The sequence below is a fragment of the Macaca mulatta genome, chromosome 4 (assembly GCF_049350105.2).
Source record: "Macaca mulatta isolate MMU2019108-1 chromosome 4, T2T-MMU8v2.0, whole genome shotgun sequence".
Taxonomy (NCBI): Eukaryota; Metazoa; Chordata; class Mammalia; order Primates; family Cercopithecidae; genus Macaca; species Macaca mulatta.
Window position 1 is genome coordinate 111870108 of NC_133409.1, and position 23154 is coordinate 111893261.

Here is a 23154-nt window from a genome sequence, read left to right on the forward strand (position 1 = left end):
AGATTAGCATTAAGATTCAAAATTTTGATCACTACTTCTGTTGGGTGAGCTGTATGGAAACCAGCAGTGAGCTGTATGGAAACCACTGCTAGAGGGAATTCAGAAGGGTATAACTACCATGTAGGGGAATGACCTTACCCCCTGACCCAGTAATTCCAGTTCTAGGAATCTACCCTGAAGACACGCCTCCAACAATACAAAAATATATATGCAGAAGATTATTCATTACAGCATTATTTGTAATTGTAACATAACTGAAACAATCTTAGTGCCCCAAAACTGGAGACTGATTGAATAAACTATGGCACATACACATGATGGCATACTATGCAGCTGTGAAAAAAAGAATGAGGAATATCTCGGTCAACTGATGCAGAGTAATTTCCTGGATACACTGTGAAGTGAAAAAGGCAAAGTATAAAATAGTACATCTAGATATACTACCTTCTGTGTAATAAAAAGGGGAAATGAAGCCAGGCGCCAAGGTTCACTTATTGCCAAGGTTCAGTACTTTGGGAGGCCAAGGCGAGTGGAACACTTGAACCCAGGAGTTTGAGACCAGCCTGGGCAATATGACAAAAGCCTGTCTCTACAAAAATACAAAAAAAAAAAAAATAGCATGGTGGTACGTGCCTGTAGTCCTACCTGTTCAGGAGGCTGAAGTGGAAGAATCACCTGAGCCCAGTAAGTCAAAGCTGCAGTGAACCATGATTGTGCCACTGCACTCCAGCCTGGACAAAGGGAGACGCCCTGTCTTTCTAAAAAAAAAAAAAAATCTCGTGTTCAATTATAATCCTCAATGTTGGAGGTAAGGCCCAGTAGGAAGTGATTGGATCTTGGTGCTGTCCTTGAGAGAGTGAGTGAGTTATCGCAAGATCTGGTCATTTAAAAGTTTGTGGCACCTCCCCACAACACTGTCTCTCTGTTTTTGTTTTCACCATGTGATATGCCTGCTCCCACTTCACCTTCTGCCACAATTGTAAGCTTCCTGAGACCTTCCTAGAAGGAAATGCCGGCACTATGCTTCCTGCACAGCCTGCAGAATCATGAGCCAATTAAACCTCTTTTCTTATAAATTACCCAGCCTCAGGTATTTCTTTATAGTAATGCAAGAACTGCCTGATACAGTTACCAACGAGGAGTAGGGAAAAAGAAAAGGGGAAGAAGAGATACTCTTTTGAATATACTTCTCAAAATCAATCAGTTTGTCTTTTGGAAGCATGTTAATGTTCTACATGTTCAAAACATAAACAAAAGTGGGAAAAAATTAAATGATAGGCATTATCACTACTCTAGTTCATTTTATCATATTTTAGTTTTCACATAAACTTTAAAAACGCAGTATACTATCTCATTTTTCAGAGGCAGCCAGGGATCACAGAGAAGCAAAATAATTAATGTTCACCAAAAAAGTCAGCAAGAGAGTCCAGGGCATTCTCCCTCAATTTTCAATTAAGGACTAAATTCTTCAGATAGCCAGAGTTTATGAACTCAATCTAAGAAAAAAGAGGAAAAGGAAAGAAGAGAGGAGGAGAGGAGAGGGAAGAAGAAAAAAGAAAAGAGGTTTGAGGCCCTCAATCCCTACAGGAGGTACTTTTGTGACAGAAAGACCAACCTCGAGGAGAGGACCATGTGCCTCCACGCCCCCAGATCACATCAACAACGGCAGTTCCAAGTATGAGATATTGTGAAACTGGTCAGAGATGAGATCATGAAGATGAGATCAGTGCTTATGGAAATTACCCCTCAGGTGGCTGACCTCCAACATTCCCCATTAATATCAACAACTAGCACCATTCTTCCACTAGAGGCAGCCAGCCCAGAGAAGAGGCCACAGACAATCACTGTTTTGCAGTGAATTTCTTGAGCAGGTTTAGATAACACTGAGAATCCAAACTACTAGCTCTGCTCCCATGAAAAAGTAAGGGAGAAATTCGGAACCTAGAGAGAACTCATATGTCTCCTTGTGGGAGTCTCCTGTGAGGTTTCCTTCCTCATCTTAAACCAGCATGCATCATTGTGGATCCCTCGGCTGTCTGTCCTCCAAATCGTCCCAGTGTATCAAGCCTAATTTCCATTCCATAAACAAAACAGGGCCAGGCACAGTGGCTTATGCCTGTAATCCCAGCACTTTGGGGGGCCAAGGCAGGTGGATCACCTGAGGTCAGGAGTTGGAAACCAGCCTGGCTAATATGGTGAAGCCCCATCTCTACTAAAAACACAAAAATAGTCAGGTGTGGTGGCACACACCTGTAGTCCCAGCTACTTGGGAGGCTGAGGCAGGAGAATCACTTGAACCTGGGAGGCAGAGGGTTGCAGTGAGCCGAGATCATACCACTGCACTCCAGACTAGACTCCATCTCAAAAACAGGACACTGATGACTTGTCTATAACGTTTGTTGTTAATACAACAACTCAGCTTTCCAGAGCAGTCATCTACGTTGGAGACTTTACATCACAAGAGATGAGAAAGGCAAAAACAGCTCTCTCCTAAAGTTTATGAAGAAATAAGAGTATCACCTATAAGATAATCATTTTAGGAACAGCTCTTGAGTTTGAAAAGTAATCATATGCTCAGAACTTTCATAGACTTCTGAATATTGAAATGCAGGAGAAGTCCAGAGGCTATTAGGATAAAAACCCATGAGCCCTTCATAAACGGTCAGATAAGACACATCCTGTTCTGGGTTACAAATTTTCTTTGGAATAGCCATGAATGTAAAATTTCAAACTTTATTGTAATAAAGATAAAAACACTGTTCACAAACAAATGAAAAAGTAACATTCTAAACATAGTTTAACTTGATTTACCTTAAGTGTCAAAATTACATGTAAATAAAAGAAGTAAAGTTGGCTACTTGTGACTATTTCAAGAATTTTCTCTGGTAATAAGCTGATAAAAAAATTCTCTGTATTAAAAGAAATCATTATGAACTTGCTTACTTTCTATGACATGAAATGGAAAGGGAGAACATCACGGTTTTTTAAGCTATTTTTTAAGCTATGGCCACTAGCCATACTTGTGACCAATGGCAACATCCGAATTCTGAAGCCTTCTTTCTCTTGTTTTTATTTCAATGGAGGAAATAAAATGTTTTCAATTAGACTTGGTTTGAGTCTCACTTTAAAAAGTTGAACTGCAAGCACTATGATTTAAATATCTGAGGAAAACAAATGGTTTAAATCTTCAATTAACAGGTTCAGGATTTCCAGTCCTTATCAAAAACAGTTTTCATGTTATGGTTGCGTTTTGCTTTTTGACAGCAAAGACACTTCATTCAATGATGTAGCTGTTGTTTCGACCAACAAAATAATAGCTTAGGTTACAGAACTCCTGGGCCAAGCATGATTTAAGTAAAACAATGCGCTGTTCCATAAATGACATTTAAATAATATAATCATGACTCACACCGAAGCTACTTTAATTTCTTAAAACAATAAAAACAACTACGGTATATTTAAAGGACTTTGGCAAATGTGATGGCAAAAGAAAAAAGAGAGACTCTGAAATGAGACACTGATTTCATAATGAAAAGCATTATACCGAGAAGCTTTTGTCCAATACTTTGAAATATAATTTAGTTCAGTTTGTGAGATGATGTATTTTTGGGAAGCTCCACCGTGCTGACTTTCATCAGCCACTTCACCAGCTCAAAGAGTAGCACATGGAAATCACTGGTCACACTTCTTAACTGCTAAGAGAATGCCAAGGCCAGGTAGACCCATTAGTGCCCAGAGATCATCACACTACATTGTGGGGCGCTTCAGAGATCTTCTGGACCCAATATTCACATTAGGATGATGGACCTAAAGTCCAAAAATGTTAATATTAATAATAAGTCATTCACCCATTCTGGATTTATTGAAGTACCCACATAGCTATACAATGAAGGTCAAACATGGTCCCCACTGTCACAGAGCTCCCCCTCTAAATGCAGGGACAGATGATGGACAGGAGAATTTTAAATAATGTTAAGTGAAGAAATAAAATGGAGTAGTACAAATTAGAGTTACTAAGTGGTCAGGAGAGGCCACTCTGAGGCAAACATCAACTGAATGATGAAAAGGAGCAGCCATGGAAAGATCTAGGGGGAAAGCATGCCAGGAGAAGGAAGAGCAAGCGCCATGTCCCTGAAGCAGCACGGAGCTCAAAGTGTTCCAGACACAGCCAGCTCCAGATGAGGCTAAGGAGGGAGGCCAAGCCAGGTCACCCAGGACCCTGTAGGCTGAAGCTGGGAGCCCACTGCAGGATCGTAAGCAAGCAAGTGACAAGATCTGACGTTTTCAAAGATCCCTTTCATATTATATGGAGAATGTACAGAAGGGAAGGGAACACAGAAAAAGACAGACTACTCAGCAAGCCATTGGAGTAGTCCAGCGAGCAATCATGCTTGTATGGAACAATAAGCAGTGGGATGGAGAGAAGTAGAAGAATTTCATATCAGTTTTTAGAGGGAGAATGGACAGCATTTATTCGCTGACATTAACCCCTAACTCCCTAGTTAGAGGCAACCAATTCTAATATAGCTGATATTCGTTGTGCACTTATTATGTGTTGAATAAAATGCTGACATATCTCACTGACTCCTCAAAACAAGGAGTTCTTTTATTATCCAAGCGGGTTCTTTTACTATCCCTGTCTTGCAGGTGAGAAAACCAAGCCTTGGAGAGACTAAGGACCTGGTCCAAGGTGGGAGCCAGGATGCAAGCCTAGGTCTGACTGCCTCCACAGCCAGTGCTATGCCCCAATCTACTTCCTCCCAAGGGGGGACTCGCCTACTTAACAGCTGTAGCGCTCAGCATCCTCAACACTTGGGAGGACTACTTGGCATTTAGAGAATGATGCTTTTTTTGCACTCTGGCCACTGCACTTTCTAACAACCAACAGATGTGAGGAGGGATCTCAGGCAATTAGTAGAGACCCTCACTGGGTTACTTCGAAAAACTACAGTTTGGCCACCTACCTGGCCAGGACTGACCTGAGGGACTAGCACTGCTTTGGGAAAACAACAGATACTGAGGATTTGGACCATTCATTTTGTAGGATGGCTGCTGACAGCGAAAGTATCTAAAACACCTACTGAAATTATTTTTAAGGAATGAGTTTTCACTGCTTACATGTTTCAAGCTATGTAAAATTTATTCTATCTTTTTAAAGCATTAATATTTGATTAGCCAAAGTTACAGCTCATAAAGCATATATAAATATGGAGTTATGTGGCATTTTCTAAAATATTTTACCTTATTGTATTAAAATATCCCAAAGAATATATACCAAATTATAAAGCACCAGTTTAATCCCTATGTAGTTTCTACTTCAAAACAAACTAAATCTTGAATACAAATTGGAATCTTGTTTTCAAAAGCTACAAAGTTCAATCATGATAATTCCAAATAATTTTTACTTATCTCCTTAATTACAGCCATTATGCCAATGTGTAAAGATCTCATTTGTTTTTAGCATGGCACACAATATACCACAGAGACCACTTGATACCACTTAAATTTAATTATAATAAGGTTTGAAAAAGGTTATTCCTGTATGTATATATTTAAAACATGACCAATCCACAAATGTGTATAAACAAGGATAATTTTACATGGGCAACTCTATACAGGAAATTCCAACTGCTGGAGCTCTACAAATTTCCCCGAGGACCTAACCACCTGCTGCGTTTCAGGGCTGGTCACAGTGCCTGCAGGGTCTGGCCCTAATCTAAGAGAAAATATACCACTATGTCCTTCCCAACATCAGAACTCAGGCCACACTCAGCCCTGATTCTAAACGCTGGTCTCCCTTGGTTTGTGGTCTCATACACTGCATTGTTCCTGACCCACAACCCCTTGACTCCCACTCAGCCTTTGTCTGTGCCATTCTATCCCAGGGAGATCTTCAGACACTGACTCTAGCTCATCTACTTAAACCCAACACCTTATAGCTTACTTCAGTCTAATCTGACACTCCATATTCTAACCTTTGGTGCCTCCTTCCCTACAGGATCCCATGTTCCTCCCTTACTATTTTATCAAAACCTCCAGTAAGACTTCTTACACGGTGGTGATACTCAAGCATCCTGTCCCGATTCCTGGTCCTTTCCATCATATCCCATTGCTTCTAAAAACCCGAGAACACCGCAAATCAGAATTATCCCATAGTGTTCTGAGGAACAAGGTGGACGGTGGAGCCAGGCCACCATGGATAAATTATTTAACCTCTCTGTACCTCAATTTCCTCATCTATAAAATGGAAATAATAATGGTGCACCTACTCCTAGAGTTTTTGTAAGAATTAAATGAAACATGCATAAAACATTTAAACAGACTTAGTTGCTATTACTGTCATTACATAGAATTAGTTTAGAATAAAAAAAATCTCTACACAATACGGGAAACTGGAAGAAAAGCTCGTATTAAAATGGCATCTTTACCGAGTTTTCTAATTCTTCTGTGGAAAAATCAGCAATCAATTAATAGCTTGCCTCTACTTTTCATTTAATCCATTTGTTACAAAAAACAAAAACTAAAAAAAAATAGGAGTTGGAAAGTGTGGAACTACATTTTTCTTAGATTATAGTGAATCCTCATTTTTCATCAGTTTGTGTGAGCCCTTCTAATCTTCATGAATTTGATGGACAGGACACATCATACAAATTGTGCAGAGATAAATAGCCGGAGAGTTTGTGCTAGAGGTCCACTAATAAGGAAATGAAAAACTGAGACTGTAATTTTTGGTTGGCTTTCGGAGTATTTCAGAAAATCAAATTTACTTTACTATTATCATTAAATGTGTCTCACATCTCTTTGTTTCCTCCTAGGTATGGATGTCAAGAGCATAGGCTCAGAGTCCAAATCCCAGCTCTATATGATTATATGACCCTGGACAAGTTAGCTAACTTTTCCACACCTCAGCTTCCTCATCTGCAAAAAAAAACAGGATCATGCTAATACTAATGGTGAGCCTTCAATGAGGTATGAGATGTAAAGTGCTTAGAACACTGCCTGCTACACAGGACACGCTCATCTCATGTCAACTGCTATTATTAACAAGTTGCCAAAACAAAGGATCTGGGTGCCTGTGAACAGTTGCCACCTTTCAAGGATTCAGGATACAGTCTTCACTAGCATGGCATTTCCTCGAGTCCAGCAGGTCCTCTTCATACAAACATTTCTCCCCTAACCCCCATCTGCTTGACATTTTAAATGCACCGAGAAGGTCCCCACCACACAGCACTGCATCTGTTTACATACAAACCATCTTCTCCGCTGAGCAGCGAATTCCTTAAGAAGACAGGCCCTGGCTCCCTCTGTTTTTTTGGCACAAGAACTGATCCTAGCACTAAGAAACACTCCACAAATGTGTAAATAATGAATGAATGAGTATTCCTCTAGATTTTTAAGGAGTTTTAAATTTCAGATCCCTTAGTATACTACAAGTCCCCTCCAGAAACTAACTCTTAAGCCATTACTAACAAACATCTTAGTAGCAGTGAGTGAACAGTTAGCTAAAGGAAGAATAGTAACAGCTTTCCACTGTTTGCACTTCCTGCACATGTCAACACCGTGTAGCCCATCACTTACCTAAGACAAAATCCACCTATTTTGCAATATGGTCTAGAATGAACCTTACCTGAAAAAAAAAACAAATTTTTTTCTACGAACAAATGTAGGTCTCTAAAATGCTTACCTTGCCTCATAAATGAAAGCGCTTTTTCTTTCAAATTATCTGTCAGTTGTTTCTTTTTAGTCAGATAATCCAAAATGTAAATATTTGGAGCAAAATGTATCATGTTCTGTTCACCACAGCCATAAGGCATCCGAATCAATGAGGCTAAGCCATTGATGGAAGGACCGAGAACATCTCCTGGAAGCACAAGACATGCAATTCATTCAGTAAATACTCGGTAACAACTACCTGCTGGTGGCAAAGAGACTTCCACTGAGTACAGAAGGCCTCTGTCATTGAAGCAATATGAATATTCCACTGCTTAGAACACAGTTGAAACTTTACATCAAGCTTTTAGAAGACTGGTCAAAAAAATAACAATGCTCTGGTACTGAACTTGTAGGTCGTGTGATGAAAGATGACATTTTTAGCTCAGTTAAGCATATGGCATAAATTAGGCAAAAAATAATTTTTAAAAAAATTTTAAAAATGTACAGAATTGATCAGTAAGACACCATCACTCATACAGAAAAGAAACGTTTTATTAGTAGTATTCACGCAAACAAAATTTTATTCTTATTTCTTACTAATATACCACAAGCACTTCAGAAATAATTTTTTAAAAAACAATGAGGATTGTAGTGTTTTCCAATGTGTTCTATTTAGCAACAACAAATACAACTATTTCAATTAATCTCAGGATCAAAAGGATTAGGAATATTCTTCAAAGTTAGTAATCTAAAATTAAACAAAACACATGCTTTAAAAACCCTCTACCCACATCCTAACACCACAACTCAGGGAAAAATAGTAAAAATTCAGAAATATGAAGGCTGAGTTCTAATTTTGGCCCTGCCATTGTTAAGCTGTATAGATAACAGTATCCTTCTATGTCGTTTACTTGAAAACTTATACCATGCCAAGTCCAAATACCTAGTGAAAATGTGATCCTAAAAATTATGAAAAAAAAGGGAAAAGAACCTGTTTCATATGAATAGGCCGGAGCTGTACCAGCATTGCTTAAATTTTAGATGTGAATACAAAGAAAAAAATAGAGGTTATATTATTACCACTGCAGGCTATGTGTTTAATATTCAAAGTGAACATAGACTATCAAAGTTCAAAGAAGGAAGCTAAAATTCATACATTCTGGGATACAAAATAGGCCTTTAAAACAACATGTAAAAATAAAACTTGAAAATCCATTCTTTACATCAAGCATAAAAATTAAGCCTCAGGGTATTTCCATGACCACAGATAGAATCGTTCCTATGTAAGGAGTGATGGTATATATTTAAAAAGCCAGGCTCCTTCCCTCTGTGTATATGTGTGCGTGTGTGCATGTGTGTGTGTGTATGTGTAGTGCATTTCCCAGCATCCCAACACTGTGTGAGATGCTTAAAAAGAATTTATTCCCCTAAATAGAGAGCTTATTTAATTCCTTTTAAGAATTGGCCAGGCACAGTGATGCATGCCTGTAGTCCCAGCTACACAAGGGGCTGATGCAGGAGGACTGCATGAGCTCAGAAGTTCAAGTCCAGCCTGGGGCACACATAGCTAAACCCTCTCTTCCAAAAAAAATATATAGATAGATAGATAGATAGATAGATAGATAGATAGATAGATACAAACACACATATATATGTGTGTATATATATGTGTATATATCTACATATATATATATACACACACACATATATATATGCCTCCAAAGAAAGTCCTCTACCTACGGACTGGTTGTTTGGGTTATAATAAAAAAGCATTACACCTGCCAGTGAAAATATAAAAGAACTGTAAAAACGTGTTTTAGGTCCTAACACCTTAAAGACCTCACAAACAGGCCTGGCACGGTGGCTCACGCCTGTAATCCCAGCACTTTGGGAGGCCGAGGCGGGTGGATGACCTGAGGTCAGGAGTTCAAGTAAGCCTGGCTAACAGAGTGAAACCCCATCTTTACTGAAAATACAAAAAATCAGAAGGGTGTGGTGGCGGGCACCTGTAGTCCCAGCTACTCGGGAGGCTGAGGCAGGAGAATGGTATGAACCCGGGAGGCGGAGCTTTCAGTGAGCGGAGATCTTGCCACTGCACTCCAGCCTGGGCGACAGAGCGAGACTCCATCACAAAAAAAAAAGACCTAACAAACTATTAGACGTCATTAATTAAAATGTTTTCTTCAGTTATTTGTAAAGCACAACTATATAAACAAACCATTCGTGAGGGTTAATTTTGTGTGTCAACTTCAGTGGGCCGAGGGATGCCTAGATTAAGCATTGTTTCTGAGTGTCTGTGAGGGTGTTTCTAGATGACACTAGCATTTGAATTGGTGTACTGGGTCCAGCAGATTGTCCTCCCCAGTGTGTGTGGGCACCATCCAATCCACTGAGAGCCTGAATAGACAAAAGCTTGAGGAAGGAGGAATTCACCTTTTTTTCCTGCCACACTACTTGAGCTGAGACATCTCATCTCATCTTCTCCGAGGACTGGGATTTACATCATCAGTTCCCCTGGTTCACAGGCCTGTGGACTCGGAGTGAATTATACTACCAGCTTTCCTGGGTCTCCGGCTTGCAAAAGCAGATCATGGGAACTCTCAGCCTACATAATTGCATGAGCCAATTCCTCATAATAAACCTCCTTTTATATATAAGTATCTCCTATTGGTTCTGTTTCTCTGGAGAACCCTGACTAATAACACCAATTGTATAGACACTGTGTTTAATTAAAAAAATACTTTTAGGCCGGGCGCAATGGCTCATGCCTGTAATCCCAGCACTTTGGGAGGCCAAGGCAGGTGGATCAGCTGAGGTGAGGGGTTTGAGACCAGCCTGGACAACATGGTAAAATCCCGTCTCTAATGAAAATACAAAAAATTAGCAGGGCATGGTGGCACACACCTGTAGTCCCAGCTTCGTGGAAGGCTGAGGTATAAGAATTGCTTGAACCCAGGAGGCAGTGGTTGCAGTGAACTGAGATCACACCACTGCACTCCAGCCTGGGGTACAGAGAAAGACTCCATCTCAAAAAAAAAAAAAAAGTACTTTAAGCATGGTAAATATAGTTAATAACAAGAGTATTGTACATTTCCAAACTGCTAAGAAAGGCCAAGTGCCATGGCTCACACCTGTAATCTCAGCACTTTAGGGGGCCAAGGATGGTGGATCACCTGAGGTGAGGGGTTCGAGACCAGCCTGGCCAACATGGCGAAAGCCCATCTCTACTAAAAATACAAAAACTAGCTGGGCGTGGTGGCACGCGCCTGTAATTCCAGCTACTCAGGAGGCTGAGGCAGGAGACTCACTTGAACCCCAAGAGGCAGAGGTTGCAGTGAGCCAAGATCCCGCCACTGTACTCTAGCCTGGGAGACAGAGAGAGACTCCATCAAAATAAATAAATAAAGTCCGGGCGCAGTGGCTCATACCTGTAATCCCAGCACTCTGGGAGGCCAAGGCAGGTGCATCATGAGGTCAGGAGATCAAGACCATCCTGGCTAATATGGTAAAACCCCATCTCTACTAAAAAATACAAAAAAAATTAGCCAGTCGTGGTGGTGGGTGCCTATAGTCCCAGCTACTCAGGAGGCTGAGGCAGGAGAATGGCATGAACCTGGGAGGCAGAGCTTGCAGTGAGCCAAGATCGCGCCACTGCACTCCAGCCTGGGTGACAGAGTGAGACTCCATCTCAAAAATAAAATAAATAAATAAATAGTGCTCAGAGAGCAAATTTCAAATGTTCTCCCCCACCAAAAAAAACAGTTAAGAATTTGAGGTGATGAGTATGTCAACCAGCTTGATTTAGTTATTCCACATTGCATTCATAAATCATAATACCACTTTGTATCCCATAAATTTATACAATTATAAATTGCCAATTTTTGAAAAGTACTATTATGTTACGGAAAGTAACTAGGAGAGGTGACTGAAGTCAGTGAGTAACTTTCTACTGTAAAGGTTACTCATATCCTGCACAGAGAACTGCTCTGGGCAGTAGTACTCAACCTTTGGTTATCAGAATCACTTGTGAAAGCTTTTTAAGATATACATGACCAAGTCATAGCCCAAGCGATTCTGACTTAGTAGGTCTAGAGTAGAGCTTAGACATTTCTGTATTTATAGAGCTCCTTAGAAGATTCTGATATTCACCAGTGGCGGAGAGCCGCAGAAGCCAGAAGCTCTGGTCTTAGGAATGACCCCTACCTCCAGTCACAGTATAGTGAGGCCTTGCTACTCAAAGTGTGGTCTACAAGCCAAAACTATCACCAACACCTAGGAGCTTGTTTGAAATGCAGATTCCCAGGCCCCACTCCAGACCTAGTAAACCAGACTCCCAGGTGATTCTTATGCACATTGATGACTGAGAACTATTTTAGGATACATGATTTGCCAGCCTTCATATTATAATCAGTTGTTGGGCCCAATTTAAAACTTTTGCCATCTCTTCTTATTAGGACTCAATAAGAAAATACATCTATAATTACAGGAACAACATATATGATTGCATACAATTAAATCAATCAATGGTGATATACTCTATTCTTACCAATTGCAGTGATCTGAACTCTTTCACTGCCAGTCACTGTATTAGGAGGAAATGAAAAACTCAAAGTTTTCAGGGTACTCTGTAGCCTATTGTCAGTCAAATCTAATAAGATGGACTGTGAATATGATTTTTCTATTCCTTCAGCCTGTTGAAAAAAATGAACACAATCAACATGGTCTCTACTCACATATTTACAGAGAACTATACACAGATATGAACACAAACATCTGACCTGTTATGTCTAAGGTTTGTGTATGGCTAGATAAGCACCTATCATTTCTTCTTTTGTTTTCTTTAAATTAGATATTTTATTTAAACAAGTAATATATTCATTTCACAGAATGAGTTTTCTTGTTAGTTTGTATTATAATAAATTACCATAACTTTGATTAATTTTTCCTACTTTTACATTTTCTCACTAAGTACAGTACACTTCATTAACTGAAATGTGTTTTTCAATAGGATTTACACTTAATAGGCACCATTTCCATGGAACTGAATTAAATCTGATGACACAGTGCCTAAAATTTTGTTATTCTTACTTCAAATCTGTTAGTAAGTTCTAGTTAAATTAGATAAGGCATCTCATGGACTGGCCTTGAAAATGACAAAGAAGAAGTACTTGGGGGAGGCCGAGGTGGGTAGATTAAAGGTCAGGAGTTTGAGACCAGCCTGGCCAACATGGTAAAACCCCATCTACACTAAAAATACAAAAATTAGTTGGGCCTGGTGGCAGGCACCTGTAATCCCAGTTACTTGGGAGGCTGAGGCAGGAGAATCGCTTGAACCCAGGATGCGGTGGTTGCAGTGAGCCAAGATCACGCTACTGCACTCCAGCCTGGACAACAGAGCGAGATGCAGTTCCTTTATTGAAAAGAGGATGGAAAGCTTGGAAAGAAAAAATGAAACAAAAATGTGTAAACATGGAGATGACTACTTCTTAAACGCTGAAGGAGCCCTGAATACTGTTCAGAGACTTTAACATTAAGAAGAACATCAACAGCAAAACCAAAGGCAGCAGAAACCTCTGCAGACTTAAATGTCCCTGTCTAACAGCTTTGAAGAGAGTAGTGGTTCTCCCAGCAAGGAGTTTGAGATCTGAGAATGGACAGACTGCCTCCTCAAGTGGATCCCTGGCCCCTGAGTAGCCTAACTGGAAGGCACCCCCCAGTAGGGGCAGACTGACACCTCACATGGCCGGGTACCCCTCTGACGTGAAGATTCCAGAGGAATGATAAGGCAGCAACATTTGCTGTTCGGCAATATTCACTCTTCTGCAGTCTCCGCTGCTGATACCCAGGCAAACAGGGTCTGGAGTCGACCTCCAGCAAACACCAACAGACCTGCAGCTGAGGGTCCTGACTGTTAGAAGGAAAACTGACAAACAGAAAGGACACCCACACCAAAACCCCATCTGTACATCTCCATCATCAAAGACCAAAGGTAGACAAAACCACAAATATGGGGAAAAAACAGAGCAGAAAAGCTGAAAATTCTAAAAATCAGAGCCCCTCTCCCCCTCCAAAGGAAAGCAGCTCCTCGCCAGCAATGGAACAAAGCTGGACGGAGAATGACTTTGACGAGTTGAGAGAAGAAGGCTTCAGACGATCAAACTTCACCAAGCAAAAGGAGGAAGTTTGAACCCATCGCAAAGAAACTAAAAACCTTGAAAAAAGATTAGACGAATGGTTAACTAGAATAACCAATGTAGAGAAGTCCTTAAATGACCTGATGGAGCTGAAAACCAAGGCATGATAACTACGTAGCCAGAGAGAAAGGTTGGATTATCCACAAAGGGAAGCCCATCAGACTAACAGGTGATCTCTCAGCAGAAACTCTACAAGCCAGAAGAGAGTGGGGGCCAATATTCAACATCCTTAAAGAAAAGATGTTTCAACCCAGAATTTCATATCCAGCCAAATTAGCTTCATAAGTGAAGGAGAAATAAAATCCTTGACAGACAAGCAAATGCTGAGAGATTCTGTCACCACCAGGCCTGCCCTACAAGAGCTCCTGAAGGAAGCATTAAACATGGAAACGAACAATCGGTACCAGCCACTGCAAAAACATGCCAAATTGTAAAGACCATCGATGCTAGGAAGAAACTGCATCAATGAATGAGCAAAATAACCAGCTAACATCATAATGAAAGGATCAAATTCACACATAACAATATTAACCTTAAATGTAAATGGACTAAATGCTCCAATTAAAAGACACAGACTGGCAAATTGGATAAAGAGTCAAGACTCATCAGGGTGCTGTATTCAGGAGACCCATCTCACATGCAGAGACACACATAGGCTCAAAATAAAGGGATGGAGGAAGATCTACCAAGCAAATGGAAAACAAAAAAAGGCAGGGGTTACAAACCTAGTCTCTGATAAAACAGATTTTAAATCAACAAAGATCAAAAGAGACAAAGAAGGCCATTACATAATGGTAAAGGGATCAATTCAACAAGAAGAGCTAACTATCCTAAATAAATATGCACCCAAAACAGGAGCACCCAGATTCATAAAGCAAGTCCTTAGAGACTTACAAAGAGACTTAGACTCCCACACAATAATAATGGGAGACTTTAACACCCCACTGTTGACATTAGACAGAACAAGGAGACAGAAAGTTAACAAGGATATCCAGGAATTGAACTCAGCTCTGCACCAAGCAGACCTAATAGACATCAACAGAACTCTCCACCTCAAATCAACACAATATACATTCTTCTCAGCACCACATCACACTTATTCCAAAACTGACCACATAGTTGGAAGTAAAGCACTCCTCAGCAAACGTAAAAGAACAGAAATTATAACAGTCTCTCAGACCACAGTGCAATCAAACTAGAACTCAGGATTAAGAAACTCACTCAAAACTGCTCAACTACATGGAAACTGAACAACCTGCTCCTGAATGACTACTGGGCACATAACGAAATGAAGGCAGAAATAAAGATGTTCTTTGAAACCAATGAGAACAAAGATACAACATACCAGAATCTCTGGGACACATTTAAAGCAGTGTGTAGAGGGAAATTTATAGCACTAAATGCCCACAAGAGAAAGCTGGAAAGATCTAAAATTGACACCCTAACATTACAATTAAAAGAACTAGAGAAGCAAGACCAAACACATTCAAAAGCTAGCAGAAGGCAAGAAATAACTAAGATCAGAGCAGAACTGAAGAGATAGAGACACAAAAAACCCTTCAAAAAATCAATGAATCCAGGAGCTGGTTTTTTGAAAAGATCAACAAAATTGATAGACCACTAGCAAGACTAATAAAGAAGAAAAGAGAGAAGAATCAAATAGACTCAATAAAAAATGACAAAGGGGATATCACCACTGATCCCACAGAAATACAAACTACCATCAGAGAATACTATAAACACCTCTACACAAATAAACTAGAAAATCTAGAAGAAATGGATAAATTCCTGGACACTTACACCCTCCCAAGACTAAACCAGGGAGAAGTTGAATCCCTGAATAGACCAATAACAGGTTCTGAAATTGAGGCAATAATTAATAGCCTGCCAACCAAAAAAAGTCCAGGACCAGACATATTCACAGCCGATTTCTACCATAGGTACAAGGAGGAGCTGGTCCCATTCCTTCTGAAACTATTCCAAACAATAGAAAAAGAGGGAATCCTCCCTCAACTCATTTTATGAGGCCAGCATCATCCTGATACCAAAGCGTGGCAAAGACACAACAAAAAAAGAGAATTTTAGACCAATATCCCTGATGAACATCGATGCAAAAATCCTCAATAAAAGACTGGCAAACCGAATCCAGCACATCAAAAAGCTTATCCACCATGATCAAGTGGGCTTCATTCCTGGGATGCAAGGTTAGTTCAGCATATGCAAATCAATAAACGTAATCCATCATATAAACAGGACCCACAACAAAAACCACATGATTATCTCAATAGATGCAGAAAAGGCCTTTGACAAAATTCAACAGCCCTTCATGCTAAAAACTCTCAATAAATTCGGTATTGATGGGACATATCTCAAAATATTAAGAGCTATTTACGACAAACCCACAGCCAATATCATACTGAATGGGCAAAAACTGGAAGCATTCCCTTTGAAAACCAGCATAAAACAGGGATGGCCTCTCTCACCACTCCTATTCAACAGAGTGTTGGAAGTTCTGTCAAGGGCAATCAGACAAGAGAAAGAAATAAAAGGTATTCAATTAGGAAAACAGGAAGTCAAATTGTCCCTGTTTGCAGAAGACATGATTGTATATTTAGAAAACCCCATTGTCTCAGCCCAAAATCTCCTTAAGCTGATAAGCAACTTCAGCAAAGTCTCAGGATACAAAATCAATGTGCAAAAGTCACAAGCATTCCTATACACCAATAACAGACAGACAGCCAAATCATGAGTGAACTCCCATTCACAATTGCTTCAAAGAGAATAAAATACCTAGGAATCCAACTTACAAGGGATGTGAAGGACCTCTTCAAGGAGAACTACAAACCACTGCTCAGTGAAATAAAAGAGGACACAAACAAACGGAAGAACATTCCATGCTCATGGATAGGAAGAATAAATATCATGAAAATGGCCATACTGCCCAAGGTAATCTATAGATTCAATGCCATCCCCATCAAGCTACCAATGACTTTTTTCACAGAATTGGAAAAAACTACTTTAAAGTTCATATGGAACCAAAAAAGAGCCCACATTGCCAAGACAATTCTAAGCCAAAAGAACAAAGCTGAAGGCATCACACCTCCTGACTTCAAACTACACTACAAGGCTACAGTAACCAAAACAGCATGGTACTGGTACCAAAACAGAGATATAAACCAATGGAAGAGAACATAGCCCTCAGAAATAATACCACACCTACAACCATCTGATCTTTGAAAAACCTGACAAAAACAAGAAATGGGAAAAGGATTCCCTATTTAATAAATGGTGCTGGGAAAACTGGCTAGCCATATGTAGAAAACTGAAATTGGATCCCTTCCTTACACCTTATACAAATATTAATTCAAGATGGATTAGAGACTTAAATGTTAGACTTAAAAACATAAAAACCCTAGAAGAAAACCCAGGCAATACCATTCAGGACATAGGCATGGGCAAGGACTTCATGACTAAAACACCAAAAGCAATGACAATGAAAGCCAAAATTGACAGATGGGATCTAATTAAACTAAAGAACTTCTGCACAGCAAAAGAAACTACCATCAGAGTGAACAGGCAACCTACAGAATGGGAGAAAATTTTTGCAATCTACTCATCAGACAAAGGGCTAATATCCAGAATCTATATAGAACTCAAACAAATTTACAAAAAAATAAAAAAAAAAAAAAACCAACAACCCCATCAAAAAGTGGGCAAAGAACAGACACTTCTCAAAAGAAGACATTTATGCAGCCAACAGACACATGAAAAAATGTTCATCATCACTGGTCATCAGAGAAATGCAAATCAAAACCACAATGAGATACCACCTCACACCAGTTAGAATGGCGATCATTAAAAAGTCAGGAAACAACAGGTGCTAGGGAGGATGTGAAGAAATAGGAACACTATTACACTGTTAGTGGGACTGTAAATTAGTTCAACCATTGTGGAAGACACTTTGGTGATTTCTCAAGGATCTACAACCAGAAACACCATTTGACCCAGCCATCCCATTACTGGGTATATACCCAAAGGATTATAAATCATGCTGCTATAAAGACACATGCACATGTATGTTTATTGCGGCACTATTCACAATAGCAAAGACTTGGAACCAACCCAAATGTCCATTGATGATAGACTGGATTAAGAAAATGTGGCACATATACACCATGGACTGCTATGCAGCCATGAAGAAGGATGAGTTCATGTCTTTTGTAGGGACATGGATGAAGCTGGAATCCATAATTCTCAGCAAACTATCGCAAGGACAGAAAACCAAACACCGCATGTTCTCACTCACAGGTGGGAATTGAACAATGAGAACACCTGGACACAGGAAGGGAAACATCACACACCGGGGCATGTTGTGAAGTGGGGGGATGGGGGAGGGATAGCATTAGGAGATATACCTAATGCAAATGACGAGTTAATGGGTGCAGCACACCAACATGGCACATGTACACATACGTAACAAATCTGCACGTTGTGTACATGTACCCTAGAACTTCAAATGTAATAACAAAAAAAAAGGAAATGACAGAGAAGAAGATGAAAATGTAAGGAGAAAAACCCTTTGAGGTAGTTCCTATTATTATCCAAAGACAGGGAGATTAAATGCCTTGTTCAAAATCATACTTGGCAGAGCTGAGATTCAAACACAGGGTTGCCTCACCCCAGAATACAAGTGTTCATCCACTATGCTCATTATCTTTCTGTCTAGAATGTCTTCTCTGAAAAAAATCTACAAAATCTCTTTTACCTTCACTGAAACATTCCAAAATTCCAAATCCACAAATCAACTTGACCGTGTTTTAATAGGATCCCAATGTAACACAGTCTGTAGATGTAAATGACTGCAAAAGAGATGTTAGTCTTTATAGTCACATTCCTGACTAAATTTAAAGAGGAAATTGGCAATTATTTCTCAATGATTTATTTTTACATACAGACGACAAAGTGATTAGGCATTACCAGAAGGGTAAAGAAGACGACCTACTAGATATGCCAAAAAATTTAACCAAGAGAAAAAAATCTTCTGCTCTTTTTAATTATGTATTTCCATTTCATTGCTTTCAGACATCAAATATTTACCTTTACTAAAATCATCTGGGTGATAGCATCAGAAGCAGTGGGTGAAAGAGCTGTGACTGTGATAGGAATTTCTCCCAGATGTGTTGGCCTGATGGGAAAAAGAACAGTTGCCCCATCCTCACTGGGAACCAGAATGGTCTGCTGGTGGCCTGTGGCATTGATTTCACTTGAAGTCATTAGAATATCAAATTTGTCACTTTTCTCAATGATTACCTTAACCTGAAAGAAAAAACAAATCAAAGGTTTTGTATAATAAATGCCCTTCAGTAAAGTACTCTTTCATCACCAATTTAAGTACTGTCAAATCTGTGAGGCTAAAGACTAGAGAAAAGACGAGACAAAGATTTGACCAAGGAGAGTATCAAAGGGTATCAGGAAAAACTTCCTTTCCTTTCTATGCTTTCCCCTCAACCTCAAGATAGGTGGGGAAAGCGCACTCTTTAGCCCCATTTCTAGTCGTCCCGCTAATATTAAATTCTCTCTAAGGATGTGCACAGAAAGGCTATTTCATATATTGATATTACCACCAGCTTGATTTAACTATGTCATCCTGGAACATACTGGTCCCATTAGAAAAATATGAAGAAAACAGCATGAAATGTTACTGAATTTATCAAAGTCTCTGTAAAAAACTATTGCAGGGAAAGTACAACTCAGACATTAGTCCTGAAGCATATCTTGGTTGTAAACTTTTATAAATTATCCCAAAGTTACCAGTCTCATCAATAATAGCATTTATCTAGGCCTTACATTTTATTAATTATTTTCCCATTGATTTTTTCATCTGCTTCTCAGAGTATCTTTTATGGGTATAATAATTATCATTTCCATTTTATAGATGTGGAAACTACAATTAAGTCACTTGTTGGTAAGTGGTAGATTCAACATTGAATCCAGGCCTTTTGACTCTAGATCTTTTGCTTGTTAAACAGTACCATGATGACCGGGTTAAAAAGTAAAATTTAAAAATAAAAAAAAATTGACTTCCCACATTGTCAGCCAAGTATGCCAATAAAAAGCTTAAAAAATTAAATTTTTAATTTAAAAAGTTTATGTATAAAGTGCCTAAAGAGATTATGGCATTTTCATGCATGTAATAAAGTTAATTACATATCCCTATTTATTCTGGGGGAAGAAAAATCAGTCACTTGGTTAACATACTGTGGGCACAACACAAACAGTGAACCTAATTCCTGCCTCCTGGGGAAATGACTAGCTAAGGAGATACAAAGTACATGAATCCAATAGTGAATCCTTGAAAATATAAACATGGGGGCTACAAACATAACAGAATGGCAGCCGGGTTCTGTGGCTCATGCCCGTAATGCCAGCACTTTGGGAGGCCAACGCAGGCGGATCACTTGAGGCCAGGAGTTCAAGACCTGTCTGGCCAACATGGCAAAACTCTGTCTCTATGAAAAATACGAAAATTGCAGTGATCCAAGATCACGCCACTGCACTCCAACCTGGGCGACAGAGCAAGACCCTGTCTCAAAAAAAAAAAAAACTGCAGTGGGCACAGAGTGGCAGTGAGAAGTGGCCACACATTCCAGATGTGGGGAAAACCAGGGGAAAATGCAGGGAGGCAGGAAAGAGAAAGGCATGCTTCAGGGACAATAAGGAACTTCCATGGCAAAAGTAGAAAACCTATGCTGAAAATTCAAGGAGGTAATATGTAGACATGCTAATGATATCCTTAGACATTAATTAGCAGAAGAAATCACTGAAAAGACAGGTCTATTTTCAGTCTCCCAGAAATGTATAAAGTGCTTAGAATCCCAAACGCCCAGATACTACACAACCCAATCCCTTCGTGCTACCTCCATTTTCTCCTGTAGTGTAAATGATCAACAAAAGTTTGAATATATTACCTCAGTGGCATCTTTCAAATAATTGAATATAGTTATTTCCAAAGCAAATTCTTCACCTCTGATAACAGAGTAGGGAAGATTCAAAAAAATGAAAAATGGTTGGAAGGCTTGCAGCTGGAAAGAACACAATGAGTACATATTTTTATTCAGGTCAAAATTCTTCACATTTTATGCAATTAAATGCAATCTTCATAAAACCTGTGAAGCTTTTAACTTCAGCTAGAAATGTCAACTTGCTATCAACAGAAAGCAAACAGCAACTTATCACAAATGAATGATGGCAAATTGACTTGATTTATGTTACTTAACATAATCATCACGATACTTTATTCAGTGCCTTATAGCAACCAAGATCTTCACATACATTATTTTGTTTGGTCATTACAACCCCATGAGGTTACTGTTAGGCTCCTACTTTATAGAAAAGAAAATTAAATTTTAGAGATTTTTGTAACTAGTACAAATTCATATTGCTGGCAAGTAGAGGAGCCAGAACTAGAACCCAGCCTGTCTAATCCCAAAGCAATTTGCTCTTCTTTCATACTGTATTGACTCCACCAATCTGCTTTAAAAGTCCTGCCAAATCCAGCAGCCCCGTTCTAGTGTGGGACATCTGAATACATGTGCCTCCTGACTAAATTTAAAGAGGAAATTGGAAATTATTTCTAAAACATATATACAATTTATTTTTACATACAGATGAGAAAATATGTGGGACATCTGAATACATGTGCTTCCTCCTCAGTGATCCAATTCTGATATTATTGGCCAAGTCCTACAGAAAAGGCCAAGCCCCACCCCTGCATCTAAAGCTAAACTTGGATTAGTTTAGGCCAGTGGTTTTGCTGGCAGCAGTAACTCCCTCTAGAGTTTATCTGGACACTTGTGAAGGTGTCTTAGACTGTCACCATGACTCGAAGGTGCTATAGGTAGTTAGTGGATGACAGTCTGCAATACTCAGGATAGCCCCAGACAATGAAAAATTGCCCCATGTTCCTCATGATTCTTGAATGTCCCTTCAGACATTTATGTAGCTGAATTGTCTGTTTATAATGGCCTGAGCTTACAATCTAATTCCAATTTCTATATAAACCCAAAGCATTTTTCAATATACACTGAATTTTTCATGAATACAACTATTTTGTAAATTGAAATTACATTTCAATTTCAAATGAGACAATTCAGGCCACTCATGGCCATTATATTCCTCCTGCCAGTGACTGGCTTAGAAAACAATATATGATGCAATTTGACCAAAAGACATGATGGAATATTGGCTAGCGAACATCTTGAGAAGTTCTGTTCATTCTTGAAGAGGACAAATAGAAAAACTCACTCTCTCCTCTCCTTTCTCTCTCTCTTTCTTTTCCTTTCTCTCTCTTCCGGCCTTTGGAGATGGTTAGTTCAGGTCAATAATAAACTTTTCTACCCAAATGTTAATATGGGCTTCCCATATTTAACAGTTTATAAAGCTAAATATAGCTCACATTCTTAAATATAAAACAGATAAAAAGCAAAAGACGAAGCCAAGGAATCTCTAAACGGTGATAAACATTATAAGCAGTCATTTAAAAAAAAAAAAGAAAACATTGAGGAGCTGATGCTCTATTAGCTTAATGTCACTGTAACATTGATAAGCAGCTCTTTAATACAATACCTCCACTGGAGTCTTTGTTAGTCCAAGACCCAGGTCCTCAGAGATCACAAAACCAGTAGCCACCCAAGAAGTGATAGAATCAGGTACAGTTACTTCAAATTCTTGGTAAATCCTAGAACTGAAGTCAAGATAATAAACATAAACATCACAAAAACCAAGAACCGATACATTTTGAAATAAGTCAACATAATCTAAACTATTTTTGGAAGAAGTTCAATTTTTCATATTATTTGCATATCTGAATTTAAAACCATTTAAAAGGTTTAACTATAAAATAGTAGATTCCAACTTTTCAAAGAATAGGTCATCGCAAGGTCATAATACTGCATATTAATCCATATTCTAATAAAATCTTCCTGCAATATTTACATCTTCAGAATAAACATCACTTTTTCACAAATTTTTTATAAATAATAAATACATATTTTCAACCTTAACTCCAATTTTTTCTCTAAATTTGCAGACGTTTTTCTGTGTATCCCTGTCAATGCTGTTATTTGTTTACCTGAGATTTCACTCATGTGCTAATTCAAGTATCTTTAAACAGCTGACTATAAAATACGATGTGGATTTCATGATTTACCTGCTCAATTATCAGGCCAGGTAGTACGGGTTTTATCAGCTAAGCTGAATTCCTTCCACCACCCATGCCCCTTCTCCCTGTGACTCCTGGGAATGTTTT

General features: G+C 39.1%; 1 protein-coding gene across 3 annotated transcripts in view; it reads right to left on the bottom strand.

The window, feature by feature from the left end:
* CD109 (CD109 molecule) overlaps nt 1-23154 on the bottom strand; it is a 140673-nt gene that overhangs the window by 23936 nt on the left and 93583 nt on the right. For all 3 annotated transcript variants that reach the window (XM_077999751.1, XM_015136746.3, XM_077999750.1), the window contains exons 19-23: nt 22473-22590; nt 20816-20929; nt 18945-19163; nt 12200-12344; nt 7685-7861 (exon numbers count right to left, since the gene is read on the bottom strand). In XM_077999751.1, the coding sequence (XP_077855877.1) occupies nt 7685-7861; nt 12200-12344; nt 18945-19163; nt 20816-20929; nt 22473-22590 (773 nt within the window). The remainder of the gene's footprint in view (nt 1-7684; nt 7862-12199; nt 12345-18944; nt 19164-20815; nt 20930-22472; nt 22591-23154) is intronic.